The sequence below is a fragment of the Cetorhinus maximus genome, chromosome 6 (assembly GCF_964194155.1).
Source record: "Cetorhinus maximus chromosome 6, sCetMax3.hap1.1, whole genome shotgun sequence".
Classification (NCBI taxonomy): domain Eukaryota; kingdom Metazoa; phylum Chordata; class Chondrichthyes; order Lamniformes; family Cetorhinidae; genus Cetorhinus; species Cetorhinus maximus.
Genome location: NC_135884.1, coordinates 40329298 through 40343747, shown reverse-complemented (window position 1 = coordinate 40343747; position 14450 = coordinate 40329298). Strand labels below are relative to the sequence as shown.

General features: G+C 45.5%; 1 protein-coding gene across 2 annotated transcripts in view; it reads left to right on the top strand.

The window, feature by feature from the left end:
• LOC144681316 (cadherin-related family member 3-like) overlaps window positions 1-14450 on the top strand; it is a 112158-nt gene that overhangs the window by 70601 nt on the left and 27107 nt on the right. For both annotated transcript variants that reach the window (XM_078542917.1, XM_078542916.1), the window contains exons 13-14: window positions 676-908; window positions 10714-10885. In XM_078542917.1, coding sequence (XP_078399043.1) covers window positions 676-908; window positions 10714-10885 — 405 coding nt within the window. The remainder of the gene's footprint in view (window positions 1-675; window positions 909-10713; window positions 10886-14450) is intronic.

Here is a 14450-nt window from a genome sequence, read left to right as displayed (position 1 = left end):
AAAATACTGCAGATGCTGGAAATCTGAAACAAAAACAGAAAATGCTGGAAAAACCCAGCAGATCTGACAGCATCTGTGGAGAGAGAAAAACAAAGTTAACATATCGAGTCCGTATGACCCTTCTTCAGGGGTCAATTGGGGTCAATTGGCTTGGTAACAAGCCCAATTGACCCTTGATTATTTGTTTAAATATGGTGGGTGGGCTGCCAATTTCTACACCCGCGCACCCTCCCATACCCCAATATGAGGGTGAGCATGGGGGTGGGCATGAATGTAGTGGGGTGGGCACTCCTTTTTTATGTGCCTCACCCCCGACCAAAGATACACCTGGTGAGGACACATAAAATGCAACCCAATGTTTCAGGTCTGTGACATTTCATCATTGACAGCAACTTCTGGATTTCTGTGTTTGACTGCGCATGTGTGCAGGTGCCAGCCAGAAGTTGCTGTCAGCTTCCCATGAAATGACAGTAAATGCTGACAGTGTTGTTGTTATAACAACTGCAAAATCTGGGCCAATATGTCTACCATACCTTCATTCCTCTGTAGCTTCATGCCAGTGGTGTGTATTTGTGAAATGACTCCACCATTCACAGTTCTTCTAATTTGTTGCACATTATAGATTCCAGCATACATCTCAAAAACTAGATTTTAAAAATTACCTTGTCTAAACAGCAAAACACAAGATTGGGAAAGTTATTGCCACAGATGACGATTTTCCACCGAATGCGGTGACTTACAAAATAATTTCTGGAGACTCACAAGTAATAAAACGATTCTGGATTGATCCAGAGGAAGGAACAATAGAGCTGATTACACAACCAGACTATGAATCTGTTCACCGGTATAACCTCAGTGTGGAAGCTATTGACAGCGACCCTAATCAACCTAAAACCGCAGTGACCACGGTGAGAATATATATTTCTGATATGTAACTAACAGAAAGGTTAGATGTTGGTTAAAATTAGAAGCAGTATTTAAACCGTGTTTATGTACTACATTTGTGTCTCAAAACTTGTTACATATTACATTAATTCCATCTACAATGTCACAGTGACTCTGACTTTGCCTGTGGGATAAATGCAAAGCAAGGACAAATTTTTGGCCGTTGATCACATGATATTAAGAATTGCTCATAAAATAATCTTACAAGGCAGAAACTTCACCAGGCTATTTCAGGAATATAACAGTTGTCAGTCCTTATAGACTCTGTTGTGATTTTAAAATAATAATGTTTTTGAACAGCTTAAAAATTATGTTCTGGATTTTCATCATTGAATTCATCTAATGTTTGGAAAAGAGAATCAACCAAAGTTGATGGAAGGAAAACGTTTATATAAATAATTTTACATTTTTATAGCTACTCTATTATATTACCAGCAATAATTTATTTATTTTTAAATGTGAAAAATATATCTCTCAACCCAAAAGGGCAACATTTTATAAACAGACCATGATTTGTCTTGCTTGACTGTTTTCCTTTCCCCCTTGGGCGCTTTGAATATTCCTGGCTGTCTATCCTGAAGCTGAAAATGGTGGTCTTGCTGTGAAAGTACACCAGAAGACATGGGGTGGAATCATCCCTGATTTGCATTAAGTGCAGTAGCAGGCGAGATAAAGAACACTTTACCTGCCGGCCACAATGGCAGCTTTTCATGCTGTATCACCCTAATCCTGCCTCATTAATTATGCATTCCTGGAAAACACGCCTTTTCAATGGCGGGCAGACTCTCATTCACCCGCCACACTGTCACCACAGTGCTTCATCACGCTGGGTGCCATAGTTAAAGTGCCACGTGAACACCTCTCAGTGCTCTTAGACAAGGATTGCTGCAAAGAAGACATGACCCCAAAAGGTAAGAAGACTGCAGCTCCCCACCACCCCCCACCGGAATAATGATGTGTTCCTTGAGTGTCTTTTGGACACAGTGGAGGCCAGCCGTGATGTCCACTACCCTCTTTCTGGCCACAGGAGGGGCAGCAACATCACTAATACAGCAAGAGAGGTGGTGGCAGCAGTGGTGGTCAGCGCCTACAAAACCCTACAAAAGAGGACAGCCACCCAGTTGGTGAATGGTTCATCCGTTCTGCCAGGGTAAGTCACTCTTCTCATCACTCTCAACTCACACACTCATAAACCCATCACACATCCACAGGGATCTCGCACCTTAATGGAACAACACCACTAACTCTCACACACACCCTCACATCTCCATAAGGCTCATATCCTCTGGAGCTCACGTCTTGTCCATGTCTCCGCTCAGCACACAAATATTCCACACAGTGCCATGTGTCCTGCTCACACTCTCTTCATCTGTTTTCATGCAAGAGAAGCTGGCTCACAACAGCAGGGAGAGGTCCCAGACCAGGAGTGGAGTGGCCCACATTAGGCCTGTCACTCACTTTGAGGAGTGTGCCATTGTGCTGACTGGTGAGGACATGGACCAATGCTGTGGCGACAGTGAGGTTGGCGGTGAACACCCTCATGAAGATCCTGCACCCCATCATCCCTCTCTCAACGCAAATGTGAGTGCTCTCTCTCCTGCTTTTGACTCTGCTGCCATGTACTAATTATCTCTATTTTGATTCACAGGGAGCTCTGCCAAGCGACCAACACCCTCAGCCAGTCAGTCCCTCAGCTCCATCCACGTCCTCACCTTCAGCCAAGAGGGCACCCTCTCCATTGAAGAACTGGAAATAATCAGTCTAGAAGACACGTCACAGCGCTTACCCACACCCTCCACCAGCGCAGAGACACACACCTCAGTGGGACCTAGATCTAGGACAGGCTCGGGTTCACAATCTGGTGGTCACCACATGGACACGTGTCTGCAGCAGGAGGAGGCAGGTTCAGCCAAGCTCTCCAGCACTCGGAGGACTGGTGGGGAAGAGCCATCTGTGAGGTCCGAGCCAGATGACGAGCCTCTGGATACAGCCTTTCAACTCATCCTGGAGGTTCAGCAGAAGGTGGGAGAACATCATGCAGAGATGTTGTTAGCCCCCAACAGAGTGGCACGCGAGTCGGAGGAGTGCATCTGCCTGCTCTCTGATGAAGTGGTGCCCGCATATGGTGGTCTCCATGGGGAGGATGGTGGATGCCATGGAGACCCTGGTCCAGTAGAATGCAGAGATGCATGCAGACCTACACTCCATTGTGGGAGCCTTGGGCGATTTCTTGCAGTGGCAACGTGAGAGGGCAATGGACACCTTGACATCTCTCCAGATGCTCCATCCCCTCAAGGAGTCAGGAGGGGGTCCTCGGGCTCCCGAAGGGAGGAGAAGCGGCAGCAGGACACCCCTGGGCCATCCACTCAGGAATCTCAGAGGCTGTCCTCTCCCTCCGAGCCCCCTTTGCCTGTGACCTCCTCAACCTCGTCCTCTGTCACCACAGAGGGAGCAACTGTGATTCTGGAGGGAGAAGTGTACGTGTGACAGGGCCTTTTGAAGCTTCGTGTAAACACTCTCCCACACACGCAGATCCTTCACGAATCATACTCATTCCAACATCCTGAGCATTTTCAGTGCTGCCTGCTGGGGATCGCTTTCAATTGACAATCTGAGTTGACCTGCATCTCTGCCCACCCACTGATCACACTCCCATGCAGCGTCTGATCTTGCCCACCACGACTCTTGTTTCACATTCGATTTAGCCAGCAAGGTGTGTCTAACATTTTTCTTCAGGTCTCCCATCCTTTCCCTGCCCCCAGTCAACCATTTCCTTTCCTGTCAACCCCCTTGGCAGCATCGTCCACCTCCCCATGTGACCTATCAGCCACAACCATTTTCTTTTGAGGATACCCAGGTGAGAATGCACATTCCTTTCCTTCCCAAAAATCCCACTCCCATTCATATTTACCTCCCCAACCTCCGACCTCCCACCCCCAGGGTCCGTGTCTGCCTCCAAGTCCCCACAAACCACCCTCGCTGTCCCTCCTACCTATACCATCGCACCCTCACCCATCCACCCTACCGCCTCTCTCTGCCCTCGGTCATTCTTACTATTCCCTCCTACTACAGCCACCCTCAGTTCACTCCCCAGGAGGCAATCATGGACTCATTAGAGCCCTTCCTTGCACATTCACCTGGACGTTCCACCTCTGGACTCCTTCCCTTCTTGGAATGCCTTCGCCCAGGACTCCCCTTCCCCCCTCCACACCTCCTCCCCCTGGAACTCCTTCCTCCCCCCCAGACTACCCCACATCCCAGACTCCCCCCGGCCCTTAGTCCTTCCCCCTTCCTGACCCCTTCCTCTATCCTTCCTCCTTCCCCTCTCCAGAGTCCTTCCTCCCCCTGGACTCCTTCCTGCCCATGGATTCCTTTCCATTTCTGGACTCCACCTCCTCCCCCACCTTGGAACTCCTTCTGTCCCCCCACCCCCGGACTACCCCCCAACCCGGACTACCCCAACCCTTAGTCCTTCCCCCTTCCTGACTCCTTCCTCTTACTTCTGCCACCCTTGCTCCTTCCCCTCTGTGCACTCCTTCCTCCACCTTTATCTCTTCCTCCGGCCTTACTCCTTCCCCCTTGCTGACTCCTTCCTCCACCATTACTTCTTCTTCCACTGTCACTCCTTCTCCTCTCAGGACTATTTCTCCCTCCACACTCCTTCCCCTCCCCAGACTTGTTCCCCTCTCTGGACTCCTTCCCCCCCACCCCCCCTGGACTCTTTCCTCCCCCTGGACTCCTTCCCCTCTCTGCACTCCTTCCCCTCTGCAAACTCCTTTCCTTACACCTTCCTGCCCCCTTACATCTGCCTCCCCAGTTGCAGCCTTCTCCTACATTACCCCTTTCTCCCCCCATACTCCCTGCCCCTCCCAATCTCACCCCCATGACATCTTCATCCCCCTCCTCACAACCTCATCCCCCAACACCTTCATTTCCCCCTCCCAACCTCACCTCCCCGACACCTTCAACCCCCCCCTTCCCAACTTCACCCCCCCAACATAACTTTCTCACCCAGTGAAACCTAGATCTTCCTCTCCCATTCCCCAGTACATCTTCCCCTCCCAAACACAGCTGGACCTTCCTCTCCACCCCATCGATGACCATCCATTGTGAGCAGACCCTCAACAGTGACTTTTGTTAGAACCATGGATCCTATCCCCAAATTAGTTATGGAGCAGAATTTTCCCCAAATTGGGTGGGTTCGGCAGGAGGGGGCAGACAGGAGGTTGAGCCAGTTCATCCCTCCTCACCCGGGAGCATAACAATTTGGGGTACCTCGTCTGGGATCATAACAAACTGGGGGAACCTCACCCAGGGACCGGTCGTAACACTTTCCACCTTCCGTGAGCTGCTTCGTGACAGAGCCATGTCCATGAGAATCCGCACAGCACGTAATGGATGTTCCTCCAGGGTCCCATTGCTGTTGAGTTCCAGCATCTTTTGCTCCTTGGAAGTCCGCGATGTGAGCAAGGCCCTGACAGTAAGTCCTGATTTCTGCATATCACACTTTTCAAGATGTGTTCTGCACCAAGATGTGTTTCCCTGCTGACATGGGTGGATGATCCAGTGTGGAAGGTTGATTCTGGCAGGCTGGGCTTATAATGATATGCAGGTGTATTACAATGGCAGCAGATTGGACGCTACGTCCAGATCCCTGATGGAAACAGTTAAGGAGGCCAAGCTGCACGACGTCTTCGGCAACCCTGCAGACGGAGCGCAGCGTAGATACACCTGGTCACGGCCAGACGGGTCCATTCGTTCCAGGATAGACTTCCTGTTTGTGTCCCGTGCATTCACAGTCAGATCCACCGAGGTCAAGCCGGTGTTCTTCTCTGACCACTGCCTCCTACTGGCGGACTGCCACTTGGAGAAGGACCTGAGGGTGGGCAGGGGGGCATGGAAGCTAAATGTGCAACTGCTGACCCCAGAGAACATTGAGGAGCTCAAGAGGGATTACAAAGGTTGGAGAACCGTGAAACCCCTCTTTGAGTCCCTGACACACTGGTGGGAAGCGATCAAGGGAAGCATCAAGAGGTTTTTCATCCTCAAAGGCACCCAGAAAGCTAGAAAGGAACAGAGGGAAATGTCCCGACTCCAGAAAAAGATGCAGAATCTGCTCCGGCTGCAGTCGATGGGGGTCGATGTCAAGGAGGAGCTCCAAGAGGTGAAGGGCCAGCAAGCCTCGCACTTTGCCTCGGAGGCCTCCAAGATCATCTTCCGTTCCAGAGTCCGCTCCGTGGAGCAGGATGAGACGTGCTCACGTTTCTTCTTCCAAAAGGTACACAGAAAGCGCTCTGTGATCAGCAGCCTGAAGGAAGAAGACGACTCAGTAAAGTCATCACGGTCCGACATTCTGAGGATCAGCAAATCCTTTTATGCCGGATTGTATGACGTGAAGCCCACGGACAGCACGGCCTCCCAGTCCTTCCTGTCCTCTATCACGGAGGTCTTAGACCACAGTACGCGGGAGAGCCTGGACAAACCGCTAACTCCTGATGAACTGACTAAGGCCCTCGAGTCCTTCGAGAAGAGTAAAACCCCCGGAAGCGACGGCTTGCCGGCGGAGTTGTATTCGGCTCTGTGGGACTTGATCGGCCCAGACCTGCTAGGGGTGTACGAGAGTATGCTCCTGGCCGGTAGTATGTCAGAATCCATGAGGAAAGGCATCATCACCCTCATCTACAAGCACAAGGGGGAAAGGGAGGAAATTAGAAATTGGCGACCCATTTCACTGTTGAATGTGGACTATAAGATTCTGTCCAAGGTCATCGCCAATCGGGTCAAATCCGCTCTGGAATTGGTGATTCACCCTGACCAGACCTGCTCTGTGCCAGGCAGGAAGATCTCTGACAGCCTGGCGCTGCTCAGGGATACGATTGCCTATGTACAGGACAGGGGTGTGGATACCTGCCTCATCAGCTTGGATCAGGAGAAGGCCTTTGACAGAATATCGCACACCTACATGGGGGATGTGCTCTCCAAAATGGGGTTTGGGGAGGGAATTCGAAATTGGATCCAACTGCTCTACACTAACATCAGTAGTGCAGTCTCAATCAATGGGTGGGAAACAGATAGCTTTCCGATTAAATCTGGAGTCAGGCAGGGCTGTCCTCTCTCGCCTGTCCTTTTCGTCTGGCATAGAACCCTTTGCCGAGTCCATCAGGAAGGATCCGGGCATAAGAGGAGTGACGATCCCAGGCAGTGGAGGCACTCAGGTAAAAGCCTCCCTGTACATGGACGACGTCGCCGTCTTCTGCTCGGATCCGCTGTCGGTGCGCAGACTGATGCACATCGGCGACCAGTTCGAACTGGCCTCAGGAGCCAAGGTAAATCGTGGGAAGAGCGAGGCCATGTTCTTTGGGAACTGGGCCGACCGATCCTTTGTCCCCTTCACTATCAGGGCTGACGGCCTGAAGGTGCTGGGGATATGGTTCGGAGGGACCGGGGCATGCGTTAGAAACTGGAAGGAGCGAGTGGCTATGGTGAAAAGGAAACTGGGCATGTGGGAGCGACGCTCCCTCTCCATTGCGGGAAAGAACCTGGTCATCAGGTGTGAGGTACTCTCGCTGTTGCTGTACGTGGCGCAGGTCTGGCCCATTCCAGACTCCTGCGCGATGGCGATCACTCGAGCCATCTTCCGCTTTATCTGGAGGTCGAAAATGGATCGTGTCCGCAGGGACGCGATGTACAAGCCTCTAGATAAAGGGGGAAAAAACGTGCCCAACATCGCCCTCATACTGATGGCCACCTTTGTGTGTGGCTGCATCAAGCGGTGCGTAGACCCTCAGTACGCAAACACCAAGTGTCACTACGTGCTGAGGTTCTACCTGTCCCCGGTGTTGCGAAGGATGGGTCTGGCCACGCTGCCGCGGAACGCTCCAAGTAGTTGGACCGTGCCGTACCACCTGTCCCTGGTGGAAAAATTTATGCAGAAAAACACCTTTGACCACAAGTCCATCAGGCAGTGGTCAGCACGTAACGTCCTAGAGGCCCTGAGGGAAAAGGAGAGGGTGGACCCTGTGGGATGGTTCCCCGAGCAGACTGTCAAAGTCATTTGGCAGAATGCCTCATCGCCAGAACTTTCCAACAAGCACCAAGACGTAGCTTGGCTGGTGGTGAGAAAGGCCCTCCCCGTCAGATCCTTCCTACACGCCAGGAGGCTCACCCCCTCTGCACGTTGCCCTCGAGGTGGCTGTGGTGGGGAAGAGACCGTTGTTCACCTCCTTGTGGATTGTGCCTTTGCAAAGAAAGTCTGGAGAGAGATGCAGTGGTTGCTGTCGAGGTTCATCCCGAGCAGTTCTGTGACACAGGACTCTGTGCTCTACGGGCTGTTCCTAGGGACACACACCGAGACAAACATCAACTGCAGCTGGAGGATCATCAACTCGGTGAAAGACGCGCTTTGGTCTGCCCGAAACTTGTTGGTCTTCCAGCACAAAGAGTTGTCCCCGACCGATTGTTGCGGACTGGCACAATCCAAAGTCCAGGACTACGTGCTGAGGGACGCACTAAAGCTTGGGGCAGCTGCCGCAAAGGCGCAATGGGGAAGGGTCGCTGTCTAAGACCTTTCTACCACAGCGCACCGAGAGACTGGGAACTGTTTAGAGCCCCTCGGGCTGTACAGATCAAAATGAAAGGCTGTAAATGATTGTAATATTGTTTGTACTGATGCACCTGGTGATACATTTTGTAAAAGTTTAACCTGGATTGTACCCTTGTAATGTTGTTTTTGAAATGGTTTGGAATGTGATTGAAGATATTTTATGAATAAAGTATATTTTTACAAAAAAAAAAGTATTACAATGAGGTTCCTGATATCTGACAGCAGGGGACACAGCCTGCCATTGACAGGCAGAGCGGATGATTGCAAACTGGTTTCACAACGTTGTGAAACCGATTTTTGGCCTTCTGGACACATTGTCTGCTCATGCCGCCAAACATGCCCAACCCCAGCGGGCACGTAAAATTCCACCCACGTCGTTTGCATAATTAAATATGATATTGTGGGCTAAAACTTATTATAGCAACATAAAAATGAAATTCTGCTCAGTTTAGATAGGGTAATAAGTCATATTATCACCTCTCTAGGTGGGGGGGAAAAATCAAACATGGCCCTGTGGAGTTCATTGTAAATTTTATAATGGACAGATTAAACAAGAGCTCCATTGCTTTGGTCTGGAGAGAAAACACAATTGCCTGCCTCTGCAGGGAGGAAATTGTGCCAGAAATTCTGGCTTGTGTTCTTGGCCGATGAGGAATCCTACAGGGAACACAATACTTTGTCCTGCTTGTTGTGGCTCTGTTATTAAGCAAGTTGGTGTTAATAGAAATATTTGTAACAAATTGCAAGGGATCACAAAGGTAATTTAATAAATAACTGAGCTATATAGGTCCCAGGTTTAATGAATGTGCTTATAAAGTCTAAAAATACCAAAAAAATATAGATGTCAGATTTCTTGAGTTCTTGAGAAACTTTGGAATGGTTGTGTCAAGCAGCAGAAAAGTTATTTTCTTTACCTTATACAAGTTTCCAATCCTTGGGTTATTCTTTTGACAGGGTGGATGTGAGTTCAAAATTTTGAAAGAGATTTGTAGAGGGTGGGGTGCAGCTGATAAATGACTGATCTTCAACAGTGCAGTGAGGAACCAATAGTAACTCAAAGTGAGAGGAAAAGGGATAACACTGGAGAAGATTTGCCACACAGAGTAGTTCTCTGGTATTTTCATGTCAAACCTGATTTTTGAGGGGTAGGAAAAGAAAGAGAAAATATAGAAATCTCAAACATTTTGAAAATGAAATTGGGCCTCGTTGTGTTTATTTTTCAGGTGGAAAACAGGGACAGAGAGGCCTAATTTAAGAGGCCAACTTTCCATATCAGAACACTATCAGGAACATGTTGAAAGCCACATTGATTCAGGGGCTGGTCACCCAGTCTACATGTGGAATGACCAAGATAATAACTACCCCTCAGCATATTAAAAAAATGGCAAAACTATTGTTGTAGTTGTCATGATGTAGAGTATTTAGTGAAAGTGAAACTCTTGTCTTTAGCACAAGATTGGACCACAGTTTCAATTAATTGAGAGATAATTTATTATATATGATGGTGAATTTTCTTTAAGATTGTTTCTACCATATATTTATATTGTCATTTTAAGTTGATGATAATTCCATGTAACAGAGGACTAAAAAGATTATTGATTTTATGATTTAAGGCCCATAAGATTTTTGGATTTGTGACATTAGACTTGCAAAATTACCTGGGAATATTTTTTACAGTAAAACTCGTTTGTCTTGTACAACATAAAGCTTTACTATACCCCTTGGAGAATGTTGGTTAAAATGCATCACGTGATATAAAACAGATTCACTCTGGACTTACTGGATAGCCTTTAGTAGCTGGCATTGTAGAGTAATAGCAATAAACATTGGAACAAGCTCCCAATCAAAAAGAAAAACAGCATCTGATATCAAATTGTTCTTTTGGTCACTATGGGGCTAACACTGGATTGTTAGCCAGTTATCCTGGAACATAGTTGAAAGTGGATTAATTGCACATTTCCAAATACAACACTAAAATATTTACCCTTGGGCTGAGTATTAATATGATAAAATGGCTTATAATCCTTGTACATGGTTCGTCCAGATCATTTTCTGGGAAAGATTTATATACATGCTCACCAAAACTGCTGCAAATTGGTTTGTTCTGTTCAAATTATTTATTAATCTTTGTAGTTCTTATCTATTTTGATTATGTCCTCTGTTAGGTCATCATCAATATAATAGAGGAAAATGATGAAAAACCTGTTTGTGTTCCACATACATATAAAGCAACTATCCTTGATAATATTGCTGTTGGAACTAATATCAATAGTTTCAGATTAAGCTGTCAAGACAGAGATTCCCTGAACAATGAGATGCGGTTTGAGATTGTATCAGGTATGTTTAGTAAGTCTCATATAATGTGAAATATAAATTTGCATAGCTGGGTGACATGCAGAATTATTTCATACCAAATATTCAGACAAACATGAGAAGGGAAATTTGCAACAATGCTTGTTATTGTGTATCTGGTTTTACAGATAAATAGGGCTGAAACTAGCATTTTTCTTGTTGATAGTTTCGGAGAAAATTTACAATGTTACTTTTGCCTGTTTTTTGTCAACTGAATTGCATTTTATACTAATTAAGCTTTCAATGGGCTTACATTTGTCATTCTGAAACTGGAATTCACTACAACAACATCAACTTGCATTTGTATAATGCCTTTAACCGAGTATAATGTCCCAAGGCACTCCACAGGACCGTTATCAAACAAAATGCGACACTGAGTCATATAAGGAGACAAGTGACCGGAAAGCTTGGTTAAAAAGGTAGAGTTTTAAGCAGCTTATTAAATGAGGAGAGTGAGATTGAGAGATGGAGAGGTTTAGGGAGGGAATTCCAGAGCTTAGAGTCTAATCTGTAAAAGAGTGGAATAGGTAGGGACAGAGAAAAAAAGATGTCCCACATCGATGAAACTTTAGCACTTGACATGGCATTGAGATACATGGAGCAGCATAATGAAGCTATATCCAAAGACCTCAGGCTTATCAGTTGTTACAAAATATGGCAACATTATAATTTCTCGGTGGAAGCCTCTTGAGCTTTTCCTTATGTTATGAACAGTGTATAAAATTTTTAAGTTGAATGTATATTTTATATGTATATAAATATATATATATATATATAAAACTATGTGTGTGTATGTTAAGAAAGGTAAAATGGTTTCAGTTTTATTTAGGTTGTTTGTGAGCCTTGATGCCTGGGAGTCTGGAAAGACTCCTGACTAAAGGTCAGGTCTCTTGAGTTTGTTTGTATATATACAATTTTTAATGAGGTTTTACAACCCCTGCAGTTAAAGAGATGGATGAAAAGGGTTTCAAAGTTTAGTGATTCTGGAAACAAAACACCAGGTAGAAAGACTGTACTGTCGCCTAGTGACAGTGACACAGACACAGAGAAAAGACAGGGAAAAAAAAGAGTTGTGTGTGTGTCAGAGAGAGAGGACAAGAATTTTAAGCTTTCCGATAAGAACGGCTACAAAGCTATTGGGACAGTAGTTGATTGAATAGTCAGTTATAGAACTCAGTAAAGTGATCAGTTTAGCAAAGGTGCTACTGGAGGACTGAGTTTAGGGCATTTGTTTGTTTTGCAGTTGAAGAAAGTGTGAGTTTAGAGCGTGGTTTTTGGGTGTCTTGGGTAGAGATACGCGTTGGGTGAGAAGCATCAAGTGAATGGGCAGGAATCCTCTGGAAGAAAACCATTTGCAACTGTGCCAGTCCCAAGCAAGATGCCTTTGTGTGAAGCTAGTGGTAATTCTTCACTGGTTTAGTGTCTGTGAAGATATTGCTGGGGTAAAGGAATAGTGGGAATTTGAATTGTCTTCTTGTGTTTGTATTGAGGTCCTTCCAAACTTTTTGTCTGGTGTAATATAGTTTGCTTTTCTTACTTTAATAAATATTCTATTCTTTGTGTTAAAAGTTCAGCAGCAGATTCCTGTGAATTTGTTCAGTAATTTTCTTCAACAGTTTCTAAAAAAAAGTTAGGATCTATCAAGCCAGGTTTCACTCTGGGATGTGACTTGCCCAATAGTAACATCAGCTGGAATTGTAACACTTATCACCACCTGTGATTTAGATTCTATAAAATAAATATTTATTCCACATAATAGTTTAACCTCAGTTTTTTTTTAGAAAATACTATGTACGTCATTAAATGAAGACATAAAATAGGAACAATAAAATAAATTACAGATTATTCTCAGTCCACCAAAGTGGCTTGAATAATAGCTTCTTTTTTTGGTGTAAAAGCAAAGTCAGTCAAGACAATAAGACTTCTGCATATACAGAAAATTAGCATATCCAAGTGCTAGAAACAATTAATGTTTATCACCAGGGTAATGAGCTATGACACAATCTAATCAGGATAATCCTAACATAGACAGCAGTTGTCAAGCACAAATGATGGTCATTGGCATTGCATGCTTTCATACATATGATGGAGTTTGCCATTCATTGTTCAAATAATGTGCCTTGGCCTTGCTGACTGAATTCTCAAATGCAAAACATTTCTCTCTATCTACCCTGTCAATTCCTTTCTAAATCCTAAATCACCCATTAACCATCTAAATTCCAGGGAATACAAACCTAGTGTTTCTGTAATCTGTCCTCATAATCTAACTCTTGGAGCCCAGGTATCATTTTGGTGAATCAGTGCTACACTACTTCCAAGGCCAACATACCCTTTCTAAGGTGTGGTGCCCAGAACTGTACACAATACCCCAGATGTAGTCTAAATAGGATTTAGTATAGCTGCAGCAAAACTACCTCACCTTTGTATTCTAGCCCTCTGGTTATAAAGGTTAATGGATTTTTGATTATCTTTTGTAGCTGAACAGAACATTTTAGTGAGCTTCATATATGGGATGTTTACATAATTCTCAGAGGTATTGGTATCTGGCAAGAATTGGGCAACAACTCCAATTCTGTGAAGCATTCTTCTGTCTTTTTTGGGAAAGATTTTCAAGGAAATACAATCAAAAGAACTCAAATAAGGACTTTACACAGCTGATGTGTCAGTACCTTTAAAGAGAAAAGACGGTTTTACATGTATAACTATCACCAGAACTTCTGATAAGGGGTTACACAGCTGAAGTTTTAAGTTGGTTTTCTTTCTACAGGTGTTGACTAATCTACAGTATACTTCCAGCATTTTCTGTTTGTATTTCGGATTTCCAGCACCTGCAGTTTTTTATCTTTTATTTCAGCTGATCAATTTGTCCATGCTATTTTGTCTGACTGCGAAAACTCACCATTACTGCTTGCATCTGTGAATTACTATCTGCGAACAAACCTGTTTGAAAGCTTATGAAAGTGTCTGGCTCACCGATATTGTCTGCTGAGGTGATGTGGGCGTATTGTGAAAATCCTAAATGCAAGCCGGAGAAAATAAATGAGTGTCTTGTTCACCTGGGGCACAGTCTCCCATTTACTTTCTGTACAAGGTCACTCTTCAGGTCATTAGATTAATTTTTCATTGGAAATGAGTGAAAACCTGACTCATAACAGTTGAGGGCATCTTTCTTGACAAGTAGTTTTGTCTTTACTATTGGTTGTTTCTCGGTCTGCTCTGATGTTTACTGGGGGCCTATATTGGAGACTGAAAACAAAAAGCTAAAAGCTACTGCGGATGCTGGAAATCCAAAACAAAACAAAAACAGAATTACCTGGAAAAACTCAGCAAGTCTGGCAGCATCGGCGGAGAAGAAATCAGTCAACGTTTTGAGCCTTCATGGCCCTTCGGCAGAACTGCAGCATAGTTTCAACAAGGGAGAAATATAAATTGGTTTAAGGTGGGTGGGGGGGGGGGGAAGAGACACATTGAGGGTGTGGTGTGAGCAGATAATAATCAAAAGATGTCACAGACAAAAGGGTCAAAGAGGTGTTGAAGGTGGTGGTCTTTG